Source organism: Chiloscyllium plagiosum, chromosome 14 (assembly GCF_004010195.1).
Source record: "Chiloscyllium plagiosum isolate BGI_BamShark_2017 chromosome 14, ASM401019v2, whole genome shotgun sequence".
Lineage (NCBI taxonomy): Eukaryota > Metazoa > Chordata > Chondrichthyes > Orectolobiformes > Hemiscylliidae > Chiloscyllium > Chiloscyllium plagiosum.
In genome coordinates this window covers 43,278,947-43,303,053 of record NC_057723.1, presented here as the reverse complement: position 1 = coordinate 43,303,053, position 24,107 = coordinate 43,278,947, and the positions used below count along the sequence as shown (strand labels likewise).

Below are 24,107 nucleotides of genomic sequence, written 5' to 3'. Positions count from 1 at the left end.
AATTTTAAGGTCAAAGAAAAATCCAAAACAATTTAAGTAACACTTCTGCTCTGCAGGCATGCTTGGAAATAAACACCATAAAATCTGTGACAATTGGTTTCGTATTCTGCAAAGCAATCTGGGCAAATTTAAGAAAAGTGGCAAGTGAAATTACAAAACAGGTGAAACGAAGGCATGTATCAACTGGACTTTAAATTGCAACATTTGCAATAAGGTAGGTGTTCTATAGCCACAAATAGGGGTGAATGGTTATAAAGTAATTGACATTACAGAAGCCTGACTGCAAGGTGACCAAGATTGGGAATTGAATTTTTAAGGACATAGCACATTTAGGAAGGACTGGCAAAAAGGAAAAGAACAAAAACAAAGGAGTATGTATTGCACTTGAAATAAGTGATGGGATTAATACATTAGTAGGGGAGAATCTCAGATCGGAACAGCAAAATACAGGATCTGTACGATTGGAGATAAAAGGAAACAGTGGGAGGAATCATTCATAGGTTTCAAAGGGGTAGTGAAAATGTGGAGCAGCCAGAGAATTTGGAACTATGTAAAAACTGAAAGAACTGCAGATGCTTTAAATCAGAAACAAAAACAGACATTGCTGGAGAAGCTCAGCAGGTGTGGCAACATCTGTGAAGATGGGTCCGGTGACTCTTCCTGGAGCGTAGGATGTTGAAAAGTGACCTGATAGAAGTGCATAAAATAATGAGAGGTGTAGACAGAGTTAATGGTAGTTGCCTTTTCCCTAGGATGAGAGATTTCAAGATTAGGGAGCATATTTTTAAGATGGGGGGAGGGAGATTTAACAAAGACATGTCGAATGAACTTTCTGAGGAAGTGGTGGATGCAGGTTCAATTACAACATTTAAAAAAAACATTTGAATCGATTCATGGATAGGAAAGCATGGAGGAACATGGGCCAGGAGCAGGCAGGTGAAATGTGTTTAGTTCGGGATTATGGTCAGCATGGACAGTTTGGACTGAAGGGTCTGTTTCCATGCTGAATGACTGTGTGACTCTATGCTGCTAGACCTGCTGAGCTCTTCCAGAAACTTCTGTTTTTGTTTCCGATTTACAGCATTTGTTGGTTTTTATTTAGGGTGACTTCAATCTGCATAAAAACTGGATAATCTTAATGAGCTCTCATGTTGTGGAGGCTGTGTTTCCAGCCAGTGTTTGGGATAGTTTTCTAGAGCAGTACATTGAGGAACCAACTAAAGAATGAGCTTTTTTAGATCTCATATTATGTCTCAAAAAAGTGCTAAGCTTGTTGCAAAAATAACATTGAGGGAATAAAAGTACGATTGCACGTTATTATTTAACGTAGTTCAATTGAAGCCAAGGTGATAAATTTGACAAAGGAATTTGAGAAGGCACAACAGACAAATTGTCTGAGGAGGATGTGGGAAATGCATCAACTAAGTATGTTATTATGCAGGCAATGGATAATCATTAAAGATTTATTCGATACTTTATAGCAACTACACATTCCTTCAGGATACAAAAGAAGCATAAAAAATCATTCAACCATGGCGAACAAAAGAAGTTAAGGATTCTATAAGATTTAAAGTAAATGCCAATAAACAGTGTTCCCTATAAGAATGGCTATGCAGCAGATCAGTAGTTCTATGTATATCAATTTGTTATATTAGAAAATGCACTGGTTTCCAGTTGCAAAAGAAACTGCCACACATGGACCAAAAGAAAAAGAATGTATTGCCTATAAAGCTGCCATAACTGGTTATAAATCTGAGGATTGGGAGAACTTTAGAATACAGCAAAGGAGAATCAAGAAACTGATAAAGAAAATGAGAATAGATTTTGAAATGTAAATGAGCAAAAACATAACAACCAACTCAAAACTTTGATGGGTATCTAAAAAGGAGACATTTTGGCTAAGGAAAATATCAGTCTGACTCAGGCAGAGTCAGGAGAATTTATAGGGACGTGGCAGAGAAGCTAAATTATTACTTTGTGTCTGTCTTCACTAAAACAGATAAAAAAACTTCCCAGAATTAGAGATCCATGGAACTAAAGATTGAAGAATTGAAAGAAATTAATGTTAGAAAAAAAGTTGTGTTAGAGAAATTGTTGGTTCTGAAGGTTTATATGTCCTCAGGGCCTAATAATCCACATCCCACAATTTAAAAGAGATAGCTATGGAGACTGTTGAGGCTTTTATGATCTTCTAAACTTCTGTAGATTTTGGAATGGTCCCTACAGATAAGTAAAGTAGCAAATGTAACCCAACTATTTGAGAAGGAAACAAAAGAGAAAACAGGGACTGCAGACCAGTTGTACTTACATTTCTAGTTGGAAAAATGCTGAAATCTATTATAAAGAGGATCATAAATTAATTCTTGGATAATAATGAGCACAGGCAGCATGATTAGTCAATGGAAACTGTTTAAATCATCTGTTGAAGTTTTTTGAGGATGTTACTACTAGGATTGATGAATGGAAGTTTATAAACACAATATACTTGAATTTTCAGAATTTTTTCATAAAGTCCCCTTGAAGGGGTTGCTTTTCAAAACTAAAGCACAAAGGGTTGGAGGTAATGTATTGGCATGGATAAGGATTGGTTAACAGCAACAAATAGAATAGGAATAAATGAATCATTCTCATATTGGCAGGCTGTGGCATGTAACCAGGGTCCTGGTTGTTCACAATATTTAAACTGATAATTTGGATGTTAGGATCAAATGTAACATTTACACATTTGCGATGACTTGGCATGAATGGGAATATGTGCTGAGAGGATGAAAAGTGGCTTCAAGAAGATTTGGACAGATATATAGGAGAGAATGTAACAAATGGAATTTGAAGTGGGAAAACTTGAGGAGATTATTCACGGTGATAGGAAAAATAGGTGTGCAAAATATTTCTTCAATGGTAAAAGGTTTCAAAGTATTCACTGATTGCTAACGTGCAGGTACAGCAGGTAATTAGGAAGGCCAATGGTAAATTAGCCTTTAGCACAAGTCATTGTCAGTGGAGAAGTAGTAATGTTTTGTAGTAGATTGATAAATTATTGATGTCACAAGGAATTAAGGGCTATGGGAAGAATGCTGGTAAGTGGAGTTGAAATGCCCATCAGCCATGATTAAATGGCGGAGTGGACTCGATGGGCCGAATGGCCTTACTTCCACTCCTATGTCTTATGGTCTTATGTTTTGCTTCAATTGCAAAGAACCTTGGTTAGACTGTGCCTGCAGTATTGTATGCAGTTTGGGCCTCCTTACTTTATTGCCATAGAAAGTAAGACTACAATAAAGTTTCCCCTGTTGCTGGAACAGTTGGACTGTCCTATTAACATGGATTTGAAAAATTTGACAGGTATTCTCTAGAGTTTTAAAGAATGAGAGCTGATCACGTTGAATACTACAAATACTTAAAGGGATAGACAGGAAATGTGCAGTTAAGATGTATCCCCTTGTTGGGGAAAAGAGAACTATGGGAAATATTCAAAATAAGAAAGAAAGCACTTAAATCTGAGATTAGGAGAAAGGTCGTCAAAAATGTTGTCCAGAGGACTATGGAAGCTCAATCATTGGATGTGCGTAAGGTAAAGATTGATAGATTTCTTAATATCAATAATGTAAAAGGATGTTGAAGGAAAAGGCATATAAATGAAGGATCAACCACGATCACATTGAATGGCAGTGCAGGTTTACTGGAGTAGGCCATTCCACCACTACTCCTTGGACCCATAGCCAGCAGAAGGTACTAAGCATTGCTAAAGTTGAATTGATATTTTTGAAATTTTTGACAGACATATTTTTCCTTAGCCATGCTTCTGCACTTGCCTTGCATTACATTTTGGAGGTTTATTAGGACCTAGATTTTATAAAATAAGTTCCAGGTTGAGCATGTGGAATGCCATAAGCAAGGCTGAAATTTATTGCCATCCTTCAATGTCCTCAGTAAAATATCTTATCAGACAATTTAGAGAGACGTTCAGAGTCAATTGAAGAGTCATACATTACACAGGAGGTTTCAGCAGGTTTCCTTCCCTAAAATACATTAGTGAACCTTTTCTGTAAATGATAACATGACTCACATTTATTGGTACCAAATTATCACCTCCTGTCTTTTAAAATTGCTCAATTTATAGCCTAATTTTCTAGGGTTTATTTAGCTTGTTGTTTGTATTTTGTCAATTCAAAGGAATTTTACAGTAATCAGTAACTGTTAACCAAGCATAAAAAGCTCATCCCTCAATAAATTCCTTGCATCCTCGGAAAGCTGAAGGATGAATTCTACATCTTATCAGCAGAGGCAGGTGCAAATACTCTGGAGCAGAGCATAGCAGAACTGTGCATACCCAAAGAGATGTATATAGATTACTCCTCAGTTATCTCGACACACACGTGTAACAATGTATTCATTACTTTATTGTATTTATGCAGGAAGGCAATCACAAAGCTTTATCATTTCCTATAATCAGAACTCAAAACTTCTTTGCACTGAACTTTGTTTGTGAAAGTCCATCTTGCTTTCTATGCCAGAATACTTTCAGAGCAGTCAGATAAGCCCAATACATAACACAGCGTTGCAAGTATCAAACAAATTATTCACTCTTTGCCAGGACAAAAGACGTATTGTTTTCCCTATGGAGGGCCAGAATCAATAGTCAAAGATTAATCACTCTTCCAAAATGACAAGCTTTCCAAAAATTCCAATATATTGTTCTACCATATTTGGCCACAAGGAATTCTTGTGCAATGCAACCATACTTATGAATACAAATGGATTATATTCCATCAATGTAGAACTTGTACATAACCACAGGATATACTGTGGTGGACACCAGATAGTCAGAAAGCTCCTAATATTTATTTGGCGGTCATCAGTCTGCAGTTCCATTAGGTTCTAAGAGTTGTGAGTTACATGGGGTCCCATTTTGTGCCACAATGACAACATTGTAGACGAAAATGTTATGTCCAAGATGGTGGCGGAATAGGGCCCCTGTACTGGAGCTTGTATGCTCCGACTATTTTTTTTCCTTCTTTTTCCTCTGTTTTTCCTTCTTTTTTAACTTATTTGTCCTGAGTTTGGACAACATTGGTGGTGGTGAGAGCTCAGCATGTGAACCTCAAACTAAACCCAGGGTGTGGACCTCAAACCCAGACCAGGGCACAGACCTTGAGTGGGCCCAGCACAGAGGAGAGTGAACCACTAGTTAGTTTTCCAGTGCAAGCACAGGATCTGGAATTGGTGGCTGCTCCATCAGCAAAGGCGACATTGTCGACGTTGCTCCAATAGGATAAGATGGCATCTGAAGATTGACGACTTCGATGCTAGTTGGGTTTGGCACCAGTACTGCTGAATTGGTGGTGGAAGGGCATCACGGCAACATCAATGACGTGGGTCCAGTGGTGAAATGTGACTCTGACGTTGATTGGTCTGGCGTAGGTGGTGGCAGAGGTATACCAGCCCAATGGCAAAGATGACACCTGAGGATCAGTAACTTCAGCGGTGGTTGGGTCCAATGTAGACAGCAACGAAGTGGTGGCAGAGGGGTGGCAGCACAGTGAAGAGTGTGGTGCTGGAAAAGCACAGCAGGTCAGGCAGCATCTGAGGAGCAGGAGAATTGACTTTTCAGGCATAAGCCCATCGGGAAATGCCGATCCTACTGCGCTTTTCCAGCAACACATTCTCGACTCTGATCTCCAGCATCTGCAGTCCTCACTTTCTCCTCCTGGATGGTGTTGTTGATGGCGATGAGCTAGCTCAGGATTGATGGACTCTCTTCAAGCTACCTCTTTCTTTTTTCCCCTTATTCTTAAATGATTCAAAATGGCACCATTTCCTGATGACAAATGAAAACATTTCACTGTGTTTTATTTTTTTCTTACTGTAAAATACACATGACAATAAAATCAAAATCAAAACAAAATAATCCAACAGGAACTTAGTAAATTACCTGTAAACATAATAAGTAGGAGCAAGAGTACCTTGAAGCCTGCTCCACTCTGGCTTGAACTCTTATATTCTCGCCAGCCTCAGTAACCTTTGATTGCTTTGTTGTTGAAGAATCTGCTTTCAAGTTATTCAATGACCCTGCCTTCACCGTTCCCTGGGGAAGAGAGTTCCAAAGACTCATGACTCTTTGAAAGAAATCATGAGAACATTTCTTATCACCTCCATCTTAAGTAGAGGCCTCTTATTTTTAAGCCAGTGTTCCCTAGTTTTATTCTCTCCAGAGAAGGAAACATTCATCATGTCAAGTCCTCTCAGGAACTTAAATATCTCAATAAGACCATCTTTCATTCTTCAAAACTTCAAAGGATAAAGCCTGTCCGCATTTGATAACCAACCACTCCACTCCGTGTCATAGGTGTCAGATGAGTGAATCTTCTCTGAACTGGCTCTAAAACATTTATATCCTGTCTGAAAGAAGGATTGTAAATTCGGATACTGGAAACACAACCTTACAGTTCATGTTGCATTCTCTTCCTGTGCAGCCCTTCTTTCAGCAGCTCATCCAGGATCACTGCATGCAGCACAAACCAGGACAATATAAGATGGCCTGCTTCAAAATTAAACAGCTGTTGGAAGCAGAGAAAACAAAAAACCTTGAGCAGGAGAAATTCCAAATCAGCAACTTGTGTAAAACTCAACGCATCATTTGCAGCAGAACCTTCCAGGATTGAGTCAGTCTCAATAGTCGCCTACTTCCCACCAGAACCCTATTAAATACCACAAAGGGTCATCTTTAACTGACAGCACAAACAAAAAAAACCCTACACTGGTCCTGAAAATTTCAAGTTGCACTAAGTTACAGGAAAAGCAAATGTAAGTCTCTATTTAGAGCCATTCCAAACCATGCCAAAGTGGAAACTTAAAACTTTGTTCAGCAGATTTTTGGAAGCAATTGTTTCAGAGCAGATTAGTTCTATGTGATCAGTGTCTCTGTTCTAGATGTTCATCCTTAGTACTGGCAAAGTGAGCTTCAATTGTATTGATGCACAAGAGTCATATACCTTGACCCAAAATATGTACACATTCCAAATTAGCTCTTCCAAGAACCCGAAGAAAGCAGCTTTTTGAAAAGAGTATGATTTTTCTCATGGATAGATTCCAGCTCTTTCATATTCATTTTGTGATGTTGGCATTTTGTCAAAGTCATATGTGTGTAGCATTTTGTTTATAAATAAATCTTGAATAGTTGATGATGAAATGAAGTGAACTAACAGTGTGATGCTTTCCATTATCTCATCTATGTAGTAGGCGCCCAACAGATTTATTTGCAAGCAATTTACCCCAATCAAAATTAAGTGTTCGGCTGCAACTGTACTAATTCAGTGATGCAAGATGTAAATGGTGAAAATTTTCAATAACATACAAGGGAAGTAGCTTTCCGATCAGAACTCAGACAAATCGAATGTGAAATAAGTGTTGGAAAAAGCTTAAACACGTGTGCTGCTTTTGTGAGGTGCCCATGATGGGAGGATTCTCAACAAATTGGATGTATTAAAAACCTCCAACTGAGAAAACCACACTCAGTACAAAGCTCGAGCAAGTCAAACTGTTTGTTAGATTGTTCTGTTTCTTGCATTTCAATGATAACTCTGACTGCTTTGTACGTATTTCAGAGCAGAAAAAATTAGCTTAGTGGACGTTTTGGGAGACAGAAGCATTGGAGTAAGATAAATCGTATCCACTTTTGTTAAACACATTGTAAATCAAAAATAGATCAAATGTTTTTAAATCAGCCTGTTCAGAGGTATTATGATACACAGCTGGAGTAGGTGGGACTTGAACTCGCGTCTCTTAGCCCATTCAGCTATTCAGCTCAGCATGTCTGCTTTGCCATTCAATCATGGCTGATCTATTTCTCAATTCTTCATTCTGCTGCCCTCTCCTAGCGACTCTTGATCCCCTTACCAATCAAGAATCTATCTCAGTCTTAAATACATTCAATGACTTGGCCTCCACAGAGTTCTGTGGCAATGGGTTCCACAGATTGGCTGAAGAAATTTCTCTACATTTAAATTCTAAAGGGCTGTCCTTTCACTCTGAGGTTGTGCCCTTGGACCGTAGTCTCTCCTATTAGTGCAAACTTTTCTCCAATCCAGTCTATCTAGACCTGTCAGTATTCTGTAAGTTTCAATCAGAATTCCAACCTCATCCTTCTAAACCCCATCAAGTACAGACCCAGTGTCCTCAAACACTCCTCATATCACACACCATTCATCCCCTGGATCATTCTTACAAGCTGCTTCTGTGCCCTCTCCAATGTCAGCACATCCTTCCTTAGATACAGGGACCAAAACTGCTCACAATATTCCAAATATGGTCTGACCAGAGCCTTATATAATCTCAGTAGCACATCCCTGATCTTGTATTCCAGCTCTCTACAAATGAATGCTAACATTGCATTTGCCTTCCTAACTGCCAAATTAACCTGCCTCTTGACTTTAACAGAATCCTGAACCAGGACACCCAAGTCCCTTTTTGTTTCAGATTTCCAAAACCTTTCCCTGTTTAGAAAATAGTCCATGCCTCAATTCTTCCTAACAAAGTGCATAACCTCACACTTATCCACATTGTATCCCATCTGTCACTTCTTTACCCATTCTCCGAGCCTGTTGAAATCCTTATGCAGCAACCTCCACCCCCCCCCCACCCCCGCTTCCTCAACACTACCTCTTCCTCCATCTATCTTTGTATCATCTGCAAATTTAACAATGCTATCAGTTCTTTCATCTAGATCATTAATGTATAACCTGAATAGTTGTGCTCCCAACACTGATCCCTGTGGACCTCCACTAATCACTAGCTGCAAAAAAGACTCCTGTATTCTTACTCTCTGCTTTTTGCCAGTCAGCCAATCCTCTATCCATACCAATACTTTTTCCATAACCCTATGGACGTTTTCTTATTTGGCAGCTTCCTGTGCACCACTTTGTCAGAGCCCTTCTGGAAATCCAATCATATCATGTCCACTCCTTTGTCTAACTTCCTCATTACTTCCTAAAAGAATACTAACACATTTGTCAGGCATGCCCTCCCTTTGACGAAAATGTGTTGATTCGGCTCTATTTCATGATGCACTTCCAGGTATCCAGTATTCTCATCTGTAATAATGGACTTTAAAATCTGATGAACAACTGAGGTCAGGCTATCTAGACAATTGTTTCCTATCTTCTGCCTCCCTCACGTTTTAAACAGAAATGGTACATCAGCCATTTTCCAGTCTTCTGGGACTCTGCCTGACTCCACTGATTCCTGAAAGACCACCACTAATGCCTCCACAATCTCCTCAACTATTTCCTTTAGAATTCTGGGTTATAGTTCATTTGGCCCAAGTGATTTATCTATCTTCAGATCTCTCAGCACCTTCTTCTAGTGATGATCACTACATGCACCTCTGCCTCCTGACACTCTTAAAGTTGTGGTATGCCACTGGTGTTTTCACTGTGAAGACTGATGCAAAGTAACTCTTCAGTTCCTCTGCCATTTCTTTGTTCAGTATTACTACTTCTCCAGCCTCATTTTCCACTGGTCCAAAGTCAACTGTTGTCTCTTTCATATCTTCTGGATTTCAAATAGTCTTGTAGTTTTCTTTTATATTACTAGTTAGCTTACCCTCATATTTCATCTCTTCTCCCTTATTGCTTTTTTCAGTTATCCTCTGCTGGCTTTTAAAAGTTTCCCAATCCTCTCACTTCCACTAACCTTCACCATATTTTCTTCTGTTTTTATGCTGTCTGTGGCTTCCCTTGTCAGTCATGATTGCCTCGTCCTCCTCTTATTATGTTTCTTCTTCCTAAGGATGAATTTCTGCTGTGCCTCCCAAATTCACCCTGAAACTTCTGCCATTGCTGTATGACTGTCGTCCCCCTTCCAATCAGCACTCGCCATCTCCTCCCTCGTGTCTTTGTAGTTACCATTACTCAATTTTAACACATCTGATTCCAGCTTCAGGCTCTCATACTGCAAGGTGAAATCTATAATATTATGGTCACTGGTCATTGGGGTTCCTTCACCTCACAATCAAACCTGCCTCATTACACATCACCTAATCCAGAATTGCCTGTTCCCTTATCTACTGCAAGCTGCTCTTTTAAAAAAACATCTTGGAAACTTTGCATGAACTTTTTTTTCTTATGATTCACTACCAATCTGATTTTCCCAGTCTATCTGCATATTGAAGTCCCCCATGATTACTGTAATGGTGTATTTTTTGTATCTCTTTTCTATTACCCGATATATATTCTTTCCCACATCCTGACTACTGCTAGGAAGCTTGTACACAACTCCTATTGGAGTCATTTTTTCCTTTGTGGTCCTCAGCTCCACTCACATAGATTCTATGCCTTCTGACTTTATATCACTTCTTGCTTTTGATTTAATTTCATTTCTTACCAACAAGGCAATTCCAGCCCATCTGCCTATCCTTTCAACAGGATGTGTAACCTTAGATATTTAGCTCCCAGCCCTGATCCCTTTGCAGCCACGTCTCTGTGACACTCACAACATTGTAGCCGTCGATTTTAATCTGTGCTCCAAGCTCAGTTACTTTGTTTCATACGCTGCATGTATTTCTGTACAACACCCTCAGTCCTGTGTTGATTGTCCCCTTCTCCTCGTTGTCGCCTTATCTGCTCTGCCTGAAGTTAGATTCCTGACCTTTTCCATACTCTCTGTCCTATTTCTTGCTCTGGAAACTTTAATATCATCTGCTGAGCCCTCCCTCCCTATACTTTTTTTTCCATAATTCTCCATGCAATTGAACCCACAGCCCCTACTGTTAAATTTAAAGCCCGATCCACAACCCTAGTTATGTGATTCGCCACGACTCTGGTCCCAGCATAAGCCAGGTGGAGCCCATCCCATCGGAATAGCTCCCTCTTTCTCTCTCATTAATTTGAACCCATTTCTCTCATACCAACATTTGAGCTCCACAATTACCTCATTAAACTTGTTGACCCTGTACTAATTTGCTTGTGGCTCAGGTTGTAATCAAGAAATTATTACCTTTTTGGTTCTGATTTTTAATTTAGTCCTTGGCCCCCCATATTCCCTCAGCAGAACCTGTTTCCTCATTCTACGTTTATCACTGATACCTTCATGGATCATGACAACTGGATCTTTCCCCTCCCACTCCTCTGCACCGCAGATGAGATATCCTGAACCCAGATGCTGGGCAGGCAACATAGCCTTTGAGATTCTCAATCCTGGCAACAGACAACAGTGTCTATTCCCCTGACTATACTATCTTAGATTACAACTACATTTCTCTTTTCTCCCCCCTCATGAATGGTTCCCTGTACCACGGTTCTATGGCCAGGTTGTTCATCCTCCCTACAGCCCCTGCTCTTATCCAGACTGGCAGCAAGAATTTCAAACCTGTTAGACAAGCTGGGGCTCCTTCAGCACTACCTCCTGGATTCCGCTACCTGCCTTGCTTGTAATCACACCCTCCTGTCACTGACCACTGACTGAATTTGAAGTAGTTAATCTAAGGAGTGTGACTGCCTCCTGAAATGCAACATCCAGGTAACTTTCCCGCTCCCTAATGTGTTGCAGTTTTCAAAACTCAGACTTCAGCTAATTAATTCTGAGTCGGAGTTCCTTGAGCAACAAATACCTAGAGATGTGGTCCACATTGGGGTCTACCAGCTCCCACATCATGCATGTACAATACAGCTCCTGGGCCAGGGTCTTTATTTTAATTACTTTGTTCTCATTTTGATTTTTAAACAATTTACACAGGTCTTTTAGTTTGTAGCTTGTAAATATTTCTCCTATTGCCCTCCAATCTGAAACTAACCTATAGTAACATTTTGTAAAATGTCAAATTAAGTAGTATTACCAACAAATTAACCGAATATAATGTTTTTCTTTAATGTCACTCTTTGTTTTGTCCTGAGCATCAATTTATCCTGTAAAAAGACTTTATAAACTATGAACCAAAAAAGCAAGCAAAAAAGCACATCTTTCCTCTGTACTGAATTTCCACATTCCCTCCAAATTCCCCTAACTATATACTCACTCGGGCTGTGTCTCATTCTGAGTGTGAACTGTCAACCCTGGCCATGCAAAGCCAACTGCAGGGACACTGCCACTGCACAAGAGCCCCCTTCAAGAGCATGCTAATCCACATGGAAAGAAAGTCAAAACATGCACAGTATTGAATGAAAAGTGTCAGGTGAATCTGAGAAAGCTTTGATTACAGGGAAATTGTGAAATAAAGATTTCCATGTGTCAGATGCCTTGAGTCCTTAAGTATAATCCAAGCATAGAGAGCCTATTAACTGCAGTACTTTCAGAAAACCCTGAGCATCTGGCAGAGGGTGTGCAGATATACATCTACAGTAACATAGATGCTCTGAAAAATCCTTTGACTCCACAGATGAAAGGGATTAATTGGAGATGAGAAAGCAAGATGATGAGACAGCAAGGCATTAATGATTAAAGAGAAGTGCATGAATGAGAAAAGGTGCAAAATTAAACTAAAAAGGTATTGATCTGAAACATTAGCTCAATTTCTTTCCACAAATGCTGTAAAAACTGACTTCCAGCAATTCCTGTTTTTATTAAAGGCAGGGTGGGAAGGGTGGAACAAACAGAAATGTAGAAAGTGGGGCAGGAGTGGGCATAGGCCACTTAGCCCATCAGACCAGCTCTGCTTTCAACATGATCATGGCTGATCCTCTACCTGAAGGTAAAATTCCCACTCTTTCATGAATCCCCTTAATACTTTTGGCCTCCCAAAATGTATTTATTTCTTAAATATATTCAGCAACTTGGCCTCCACAGTCTTCTGTGTAGAGAACTTCATAGGTTCACCACCCTCTGAATAAAACAATTTCTCCTCATCTCATTCTAAAATAGCCTATCACATTACCTGAGACCATGACTCCTCATTCTGCATTTCTCCCATCTCACCACCACACTCCCTCCCCCCAAGAAGCTAGGGGACACATCACCCCTGTGTCCAATAGGCCCAGGCCCATAAGAGTTTTATATGCTTCAGTGAAAACCCCCTTCATTCTACTAAACTCCAGTGAATACAAGCACATTCGACACAATATCTCCTCATACGACATTCAGATTGCATTTTCTTCATTGAATGGCAAGTCTCTTTTCTTGGGTAAACAGACCAAAGCTGCACACAGTATTCCAGGTGTAGTCTCACCAAATCCTTGCACTGCTGCAGTAAGACTTCTTAATCTTTTTATTTAAACCTGCTTGCAATGAAGGCCCAATATATCATTTGACTTCCAAACTGCTTCCTGCACCTGCTGTATATCTAGTATATAAGTGCTCCCAGATCCCACTGTGGATCAACATTTCTTAAATCCATCATAACTTATGTAGCACTCTGCTGTTCTGCTTTTCCCACCAAAGTGCGCAACTTCAGATTTATCCACATTGCAACGCATCTGCCAAACATTTACCTACTCACTGAACTTTTTTGAATTTGCCCTGAAGCATTTTTCATATCCTTCTCAGTACTCACAATACAGCTAGATTTGTGTTATAAAAGAAACAGTAAGCATATCACAAAGATAAAAATTTATAAAGGAGAAGAAACACACAGCAAAAGATCATGTACAGATGGGGAAACTTGCATTCAAGGAAAATGCCAAAAGATATCTGGGAAAGGAAAATGGAAGAAGAGGTTGGAGTGCAATGGATAAAAGTGAGAGACAACAAAGCTACATATGAGATGCAATTGAAAAAGAGTGATTAACACAGTCGAGAGTCAGTAGAGTAGAAAGTAAAAGAAAGTTAAACTTAATGATTGAGTTTCTATGGCTTTCGAGAGTAAGAACAACAAAGATTACCACACCCTCTGAGTGAAAATGTTTCTCCACATCATGGTGCCAAATGGCTTGCCTTTTATTCTGAGGCTGTGTGCCTTAGTTCCAGACCCCACAAACAGCAGTAACATCCTTTCTCCTCATAGGACAGTAATCAATCTGCAATATGGTGAATCTCCACACTGCATTTCCACTGTGACAAGTATGTAATTCTTTAGGCAAAGCGACCAGAAAGAACAGCACACATTACTCCAGCTGCAGTTTCTCCAGCATTCTAGACAATTGAAGCCAGACTTCTTTTCTCCTGTACTCAACTCCTCTTGCTATAAAGGCTAGCATACTGTTTGATTTCCATATTTCTTGCTATACTTACAATGCTAGCTTTCAGTGAGTTATGAACAAAGACACCTCGGGTCCTTTTGAACATCAACGTTTTCCAATTTCTTATCATTTACTAAATACACTGCATTTTTGTTCCCCCAAAGTGGTTAACCTCTCACTTATTCATATTATATTCAATGCGTCACATTCTTCCTCACTCACTCAACCTGTCTAAATTCCATTCAGTGTCTTTGCATCCTCCTCATAACCAATGTTCCCCCAAGTTTTGGATCATCTGAAAACTTAGAAATATTTTGATTGTTCCTCACATGCAAAACACTGATATGGATATTGTACAGCTGGAGCCCAAGCACTGATCCTATGATATCTCACTGATCACATCCTGCTAACTTCAGAAAAACTCATTTATTTTCCACTCTCTGCTCTCTGCCTGTTAACCAATTTTCTAAATAACTGCAGTATGAGTTTGAGAACAAGGAGCCAGGATGGGAATTTAGGTGAAAACAGTTGTTTGGATCAGCCAGTCTGTAAAATTATTTAAGCTGAGAAGGAAGTCTGAAGAAGGCCTTTTTGTTCTGTGTGTGTTAAGGCTATAAACATATCTCCCTCATTTAAGCACTGGTGATTGATGCCGGTGTTTGAGGCAATACTTCAAAACAACTGTCTGTATTCATGGAAGCAAGTTCTTGGGACTGGGCCCAGCTATTGGACATTTGGCAGAAACTGTTGGACTGGACAGTAATGTAATTAACAACAAATTAAATGGACCAAAACCAGGCATTACCTTTGCAGCACGCAACCATAACAAGAGACAAAATGTAAATAAAAAAATTTGAAAAGGACCTCACCAATGCAATGTGTAGGGTGGTGTTGTCAGCCATGCTGAAGACATGGTCAGTGACCTCTTTACAAGGTTGATCACCTGCATCGGACCTGTCTACAGGGTGACTAAGCAAGTAGCACTGAGGATGTACTATTGGTTAGAGAATTAATAAAGATTTACTGCATTTAATGTGACAGTATCCAATTTGTTGTGTGCCAATGATACCCAGAATAAAAGCAAGAAATGTCTTACAGAAGTTGACATTGAGGAGTTAACAAAAGGTAGTAAAGAAATGGTGAATGTAATTCATAAATATTCTGTCTTTGTCTTCACTCTCAAGGTTATAGAGACATAGAGATGTACAGCATGGAAACAGACCCTTCGGTCCAACCCGTCCATGCCGACCAGATATCTCAACCCAATCTAGTCCCACCTGCCAGCACACAGCCCATATCCCTCCAAACCTTTCCTATTCATATACGCATCAAAATGCCTTTTGAATGTTGCAATTGTACCAGCCTCCACCACTTCCTCTGGCAGCTTATTCCATACACGTACCATCCTCTGCGTGAAAAAGTTACCCCTTAGGTCTCTTTTATATCTTTCCCCTCTCATCCTAAACCTATACCCTCTAGTCCTGGACTCCCCCACCCCAGGGAAAAGACTTTCTCTTTTTATCCTATCTATGCCCCTCATAATTTTGTAAACCTCTATAAGGTCACCCCTCAGCCTCTGACACTCCAGGGAAAACAGCCCCAGCCTGTTTAGCCTCTCCCTAAAGCTCAAATCCTCCAACCCTGGCAACATCCTTGTAAATCTTTTCTGAACCCTTTCAAGTTTCACAACATCTTTCCAATAGGAAGGAGACCAGAATTGCACGCAATATGCCAACAGTGGCCTAACCAATGTCCTGTACAGTCGCAACATGACCTCCCAACTCCTGTATTCAATACTCTGACCAATAAAAGAAAGCATACCAAGCCCCTTCTTCACTATCCTATCCACCTGTGACTCCACTTTCAAGTAGCTATGAACCTGCACTCTTTGTTTATAACAAACATTTCAGCAATATCTGTAAAACTGGAGGCTGATGGAAGAGGAAATGTTAATTTCTAGGAAAGTGACATTGAGCAAACTGATGGAGTGGTTGATTGATAAGTCTTCGGTCCTGACAAACTTCAAGCCAGGGTCTTAAAACAGGTACCTAATGAGGCAATACTGATTTCATATTAGTTTTCCAAAATTAATTGGATTTTAGAAAGGTTCCATTGGACTGAAAAAACACAAATACGACCCCTTTTTTCATGACGGGAGGAGAAAACCAAGCATTGTTTGACACCGATCATGAGAAAATTGTTAAAATTGATCATTAAGAAGATTATAACTGAGCTTTGGAAAAGCTCAAAGCAATCGGGAAGATTGCACAATTGTGTTAAAAGGAAATTATGTCTAACTAATTTATTAATGCTGTTTGAAGGAGTAACATACACTGCTGATAAAGGAGAACCTGTAGTTATACTATATTTAGATTTCCAGCAAGCATTTGATAAGATGCCACATCAAAGCTTTTATAACAAGTGAAAGGTCACATTGTAGGAATTTACCTATTTGCTTGGTGGCTGACAGGAACCATGTATAAACATGCATAAATGGACCTTTTACAGATTGTTAGGATGCGACAAGTAGGGACTCCAGGAATGGAGTGATTGAAGGCAAGACAGTTAAATTTGCAGGTGACACAAAAGTCGGTCAGAAAGTATATTATGAAGATGACATAACATGGTTGCAGACCAATATAGATTGGTTAAGTGGGTGGATAAAAATTTGGCAGATAATGTGAAGTTGCTCACTTTGGCATGAAGAATTAAAAAGCAGATTATTACTTAAATAGAGATTCATTGTAGAATTCTGACATGCAGAGGATTCTGGTTCCAGTGCATGGGTCACAAAAAGTTAGTATGCAGATAGAGCACATGATCACAAAGGTTAATGGGATGTTTTCCTTTATTATGAGCGATACTGAACATAAGTAAAAATGTTATACTTTAGTAATACAAGCTATTGTATCTCAAATATTATGTAGGATTTTGGTCTCATTATTTAAGGACAGCAGTGCTTTGGAAGCAGCTCAATGGAGATTTACTAGATTGACACCTGGAACAAGCAACATTATAGATAATGGTTAAACAGGCTGGCATTGTTTGTACCTGGAATTCAGAAGAGTGAGGAGTGATTGGCTAAAGTTTAAAAGATCCTGAATGGTCCTGACAAGGTGAACTTGGAAATGAAGTTTCCTCATGTGGTGAATCCAGTATTAGGGGACACCCTTCTGTACCTGAGTACTTTTACTTAAGAATACTTAAGGCAACGTTTGATTCATTCGCTTGATTATAAGGTTATTGGGTGTAGATGGGAATGTGAAATACAGAATGAAAACGAACAGCCATCTTTGTCCTGAGTGGCAGAATGGGCTTAAAAACTTGGATACTGGATTAGTGGTGCTGGAAAAACACAGCAGTTCAGGCAGCATCCGAGGAGCAGTAAAATCGATGTTTCGGGCAAAAGCCCTTCATCAGGAATACAGGCAGAGAGCCTGAAGGATGGAGACTTGGATAGCCTACTGTTGCTCCTAACTTGTTACTTTTGTGTATGCAAGAATCTTTAAGCCAGGAAAGAGTTTTTACAAAGTCCAATGAGATGACAGATTATTCTCAATGCATAGGGCCTCAAAGTATGGTTCAATGTACCTCACAGTATTTTCTGGGTGGTACCACATCGTCAAGTAGAAATCTTACTGACTGCACTCTCTCACTTCACACCCCAACAGAAGGCAAATTCATTCAGATACCTGTTTGTATTGTCTGCGGAAGCACATCTTCCACTGTATGGCTCCCACAATGCTTCTGAGCTTCAAACCCATACTCTAACCTTGTGCTACCACATCCGTACCTCAAACCTCTCATGTTACTCCCCACCCCGTCCCTCCTACAACCCCACCAACTCAAGCCTCATGTTACCACCTTCTTTGTTCTGGCCCACTTCCTTAAGCCACCCACACCATTCACCGGTCTTGCCTTGTCCAATTCGTCTCGCCTCATACTAACCCTCTTCCTCCCCCCGAACTCTTGTTACCGCCTCCCCAGATCTTGTGCTCGTTCACTCGGTCCAGACTTGTCTTGCAATGAGCTGAAGGCAATCCCTCTGTAATGAAGTGGCTGCGCATTGGCTCTAATGAATATTGTGCGTCCAGTCTAGGTATATGGACAGACTGGACCTCAAACACGAACGCGTCTCGGCCACTCGTCTTCATTTGATCCAACTGGTTCGACCTTTCCCGTTATTGTATAAACACAGGGTATGACAACCTCCGCAGAATGGAACTGCGGCAGACCTCACCAATCATTCTTTATTTTTTTTTCCCCTACCCGCTTCGCCGTGTAAGGATCGTGTCTTCGTGATTGACAGTTGTAATGGAACTGATTCTACAGCCCGTTTTCTCACTCTTCAAAGTGCAGGGAACACACATTGCTACCAATACCACTTAGACCAGCTGAAGGGACCGTTCACACATAGCCTGTGTGGTCAGAACCACGTAAAGTAAAAGGCATGGTAACATCATTTACCCAACTTGTCCTGGTCCTTTTCCTATATTTTGCAGGTATGCAATAGCAGGTTAACAGTTCATACTTGGTTTATTGGTCCATTACACTGAACGTAGGGGACTTGCCAAAACAACTCTTCAATGCATTCATTATCTCTTCGCTGCAAGTTATGCAAATCCGCAGACTACCGATTCAATTGGCCCTTTACAGAATTGCTTTCATTTCTGACTGTTTTATCCATTTTTTAAAATTTATCCAGTCAACATGGGTAACGTAGCACATCCAATCTTGGATAATGACAGTCTGTAGCGTTAGCTCACAATAGGTTACACCTAACTTGCAGATAAAATTGCTGCATTCTTCAAACGTTTGGACAAGTGCAAATGACAACTGCTAAACACACGATGAATGATTTTACAGCAAAGTCAAACAGGAATCCGCCTGGGCGCTCTGAAAATGTATTTGCGAATCCTGGGTTACTGGATACGGTTAACGCACATCAGTAAAACAGTGATTCTAATGTGTTTATGATCTACTCAAAATTTCACTGTCCTTTTTTTTTAACAGAAAAGCGAACAAACGGGATTGTCTTACCTATGTGAATGATGGAATCACTCGCTACCCTGTCGGGATATAAGATCCAAGAGATGGATACAATCAGAGCGGCCAAAACTTCCATTTCCTTTAATCAGTCAACTGGAGACGGCAGTAACATTGAACATCCGCTGCTTGGAACACATAACGTAAATACAAAACCTTGCGATCCAATCTCCCTCCGACTAAATAAAACATCTGGGTTGAAACTGGTGATTTGTTGCCAGCGGCGGGAAAATACGTTTCTGGAACTTTACGGACTTTGTTTTATGAAGAAAAACAGCAGCGTGTCTCTCGAATCCACGCTTCAAGAAAAGTGACTCCAAGGTAAACTATAGCAAAAGAGATGCGGGATTCAGCAGGAACTGCTCCTTCCCCGGCCGCTGATGGTCATGATCTGGCAAAGAACTGTATTTCACCGTCAGTGGCAGCTACCGATTCAGCGTCTGTCAGGAGCAGAAAACCCATGACAGCCAAACCCAAAGCCAAAAGCTGAGCAGACAAACCAGTGAAATAGTACAATCTCCAACTGCAGAGCGTTTGCGGAGCCCCTTTTCTGTCTGGTGCTTGCGTGGCTTGGATTTCAGTTAATGTTGGGAAGTCCCTTCCCTATGAGAAGGCAGCGGAGGGACAAGTCACCTCGATCTCTCCTGAATTAATTGTCTTGGAACAAAGCTTTAAAAGCGGTCAAACAAAAACATGAGACGCCAGACAAATCGGGTCTACGCAGCCACTAGCGGCAATAAATGGGAATACGTTCAATTTGCGTAAATAGCGAAACTGACGTTATGCAGCATTCTCTGAAGCAGGACATGCAGGAATATGTGTGTGTGTGTGTGTGTGTTGGTCGAAAACTCGACACGGATTGTTAGCACCATTCCAAGCGCGCATGATGAAGGAAGCTCAAATCCCCTCAGCCATCCACTCGTTGGTACGGGCACTAATGCCCTGAAGCTTTTTTTTCCTGATTAACGCGATTTGATGTGTCCTCCTACTTGGATGGAGTTGCAGTTTGAGCTGAAAGACCCGGGAATGGTAACCACGGCACAGAGCTAAGTATGGCCATCCCGACGTGAGGGGGAGTGGGGGGGGGGGGCGCATCTTATTCAAAGCGAGCAACAAACTTGGCGGGAATGTGGGCAATGGACATTGGGGATGGAAGCAATTGGCTCTTTAGTCCGAGTTTGCCATGACGTCACGGGGAAGCTCTGTTTGATGAGATGTCAGCTCATTCACTCCCAGTATGCGAACTGTAACTCTCAAAGTGGATGGATCCACTAACTCATGTAAAGGAGACATTGTCGAATTGAACTGGCTTTTTTCTTTCTTCTCCCGACGGCAACGCTCGATGAAAAGCAATTAAGCTGCCCTTAGCCACCACCAACTTTGTTTCCGTTTCTAAATAAACACCGAAAGAACTGCGAGTGCTGTTCAATCATAAACAAACACAGGAATTGCTGGAAAAACTCAGCAGGTCAGGCAGCATTCTGTGGAGAGAAATCCGAGTTAACTGCTGAGCTTTTCCAGCAATTTCTGTATTTGTTTCCACTTCGGGCAGTGCAAAAATGACCAGCAGATGTCCATTTCCACTGATATCCTGCAGGGTCTGCTTTACAATCTGTCCGATTTGTTTCACAATTCCAAGTGGTCGGAGAGAGGGATTCCTTGTCATTCATTCAGGGTGCGTGCATCTGGTCAGAATGTTTTTACATTGCCACTTGTTCAGCTCGAGCCAAGAAACTCGTACCCACACGCTGTCTATTTAACACCATAGATCTGCATTCTCTCAGTCTGGTCACAGAAAGAAACTGGTATTCCATGTTGCTCCGGGTTGTAAGTGTCAATCCTTCAGAAACTGAAGAGAGCAAAGAAATGAAATGTGAGCAGGGCAGTACCACAGCTTGGGGGGGTGGAAGGAGGCGAGGTGCTTGATAAGGTGATGAATTGATGCTGACTGCCGCATTTATGAGATAAAAGAGTTGGGGCTAAAGATTTAAACATAGCCAACACGAAAATAGCCAAGGGAGACAAGGAATGCGAGCGTTCTTGGATGGTGCAAAGGAATTCGTGCCGGAGACTATGCAATGAGAGTGACGACAGTAAAAAAGGAGAGGGAGAATGTGACATTGTAATTCGGAATGAACAAAATGAGACGTTTTAGAAACACTGACTTTTTTGTAAATAGCAAAAGAGGAAAAAAAGTAGAGATGTTTGGAACTAAAAAGACAAATTTGATAATGCAACTTTTTTTGTTAAATATTGATATTTTGGTTCAATATTAATATTAATGCTTGACATAAATAGGAAGCAGTTGTCATTAAATGGCACGGTACAACTGAATTGTTTACACTAATGCCCCATCTTGACCCTGAGAAGGGCCTGCTTGTTTGAAAAGATGAATTGTCGTGTGGCACATGATATGCTTTGACAGTTGCAATGGAAAGCAAATTGACCAGAAGGTACCCTGCTGCGTTTTATACCCACATTGATCACCCAGTCGGTGAGCATTCTTCTCTCGGATCTTCAACCTCACCCACAGATTCCAAAGAATAGTCTGATTAGCTATACGATTCCTGTCCACACCCCAAATGGCAAACTGCATGAGAATGCCAATGTACGGCCTACAGCTTACAGTCAGCATATAATTAAAGCTATGGACCTCAAAGAAGGTAACAATGAACAAATGGTGGTCATATAAATTAGTTAACAGCCAATGGAGCATTCCAAAAAAATTAGTCATGATTTGGAGATGCCGGTGTTGGACTGGGGTGTACAAAGTTACAAATCACACAACACCAGGTTAGAGTCCAACAGGTTTAATTGGAAGCACTAGCTTTCAGAGCGATGCTCCTTCATCAGGTGCAAGGAGCATCGCTCCGAAAGCTAGTGCTTCCAATTAAACCTGTTGGACTATAACCTGGTGTTGTGATTTTTAATAAAAAAATTAGAGTTGTCTTGAATGTTATGGTAAGTTATTTTGACACTCTTGAGTCTACATTCTATTTCAGTGATAGTAGGATATCCTTTTTAATATAAATAGAACTTTAAATTGTCTTGGAGTTTGCCATACTAGTAACAATGAGTTTTTCAGCACTTGTTGTTGCTGCGAGGTGAATCTGGCGGCCAGCGCTCCTGGCTACAATTGCACAATTAAAAGTAAATATCTGGAAATTGCTGTCAAAGGCACTTTGTTATTCACGGGGTATGTTGCTCCAGTCCAGAACAATTAACACTGAAATTCCTGCAAAGGCTTGAACTTGAAGGTACTTACGAGTTAGTTCCCACGAAAAGTGGTTGGAAAAGTTGGGGCTGGTGCAATTTAGAAACAATTGGGTTTTTCAAGGTATAAAAATAAACAATCAGCTTCTCTATCATTGAAAACGTGACGTACAAATCGGGAGCTCTTTCCTACAAAAGATAGTTAATGTGCAAATCAAAAGTGCTCTTTTTTAATTACTTTTTCAACATGTCTCCCTCAACTTCTTTCCATGCCCCATGAATATCGCTCAACATTTATTTTGATTTCTCTACATCACTTAAATCTAATTTAGAATTCCTGCTTTGCAATTTTAGTTTGGGTTCCATCTGGCACAGGAAGGATTCTCTAATCTGATTGGAGAGCCTCACCATTGCTTGTCCTGTTCAGAGACACCAGAGATCTCCTGCAGAGGGCACCAGCTGGAACAAATAGCAGATTAGGGAATTTCAACTGACAAATCCATGACCAAAGAGCAAAAGTTGTCATTGAGATGAACAGTGAAAGCTGTTACTTTGCTGCTGAGACCAAAATCTTATTTCTAATTATCTTCTTAGGCCCAAAATAGAACAACCAATAGATTTATAATAGTTGTAACTGCAGAAAATCCATGCAGCCATTTTTGATCATGTTAAAAATGTACAGCAATGTCTCCCCTCTGAAAGTTAATTACAGATTAGAAAGAATTACAATTATGGGGTAATCTGAAGTGATCATCTTCTTGGTAATAACAATGTATTTTAAATGTCCTTAAATCCAACAGGTGTAACATTAAAATGACCTAGCTTTGTGTTTCTCCAATAAGACATAAAATGTACTTTTTGTAATTTAACATTTCATGTTGATGACCAATTGAGGAGCTGTTAGTCTAAGTCAAGATTACAAAAATAACGATCTGTTTTAGAATTAAAAATTAGCTGATGGCAATTCAAATTAGATTTTTAAACCATTATTGAAAGTGAGAATAAATCCATTCCAATTCTTAATTTGCTTTGCATATACAATACTATTTCTGCGTTGGTCTAATTTATATTTGTTGCATTTTTTTCCAGGCTTTCTCTTATGTATTTTGTTTTATAAAGTAATATGTTTGAGAAATTTGATCCTTTTCAATGCAGTGTACATCTCTTATTTTTTTGCTGCTTTGTGACTGAGAGAAAACAGTGGTGGTGAATCTAATTCAGAATGTACATATATTTTGTCAGATAATCCCATTGTAAGCATATATCAGGTTTCCTCAGAAATCAAATTCAGGAAGGATAAGAAGCAAATTTGGGGGACCCAACCATTATCAACTAGCAATCAATTGGCAATTTTCTGTTGTTGCTAGAAAAATGTCAACAGCTTGTATTTATTGTAGAAAATGATCCCAAGCATTAGACACAAGATTAGTACTAAATCAAAGAGAAAAATATCAATATCATTTGTAGGAGGGATTACAACATGTCAATGCATTGGATAGAATGCAGAAGTGATTTCAAGGATATTTTCAGTACTGAAAAACTTCAATTATGAGGATAGACTGTCGAAGTTGGGATTGTAATCCCTGGAGAGAAGAAGGCTGAGCAGATTTAATTGAGGATTTCAAAATCATGAGCAGGGCGGATAGAGTAGACTGGGAGAAGCTGTTACAGCTTGTAAGAACAATAAGATTTAAAGTAATTTGCAACAGAAGCCAGGGTGATGCGAGGATAAAATACTTTTTC

General features: G+C 40.1%; 1 protein-coding gene across 5 annotated transcripts in view; it reads right to left on the bottom strand.

The window, feature by feature from the left end:
- Nucleotides 1–21,924, bottom strand: part of LOC122556682 (glutamate receptor ionotropic, delta-2-like) — a 538,289-nt gene extending 516,365 nt beyond the window's left edge. For all 5 annotated transcript variants that reach the window (XM_043703714.1, XM_043703716.1, XM_043703715.1 and 2 more), the window contains exon 1: nt 19,146–21,924. In XM_043703714.1, the coding sequence (XP_043559649.1) occupies nt 19,146–19,230 (85 nt within the window). In that variant the 5' untranslated portion in view covers nt 19,231–21,924. The remainder of the gene's footprint in view (nt 1–19,145) is intronic.
- Between the last annotated feature and the right edge of the window lie 2,183 nt (nt 21,925–24,107).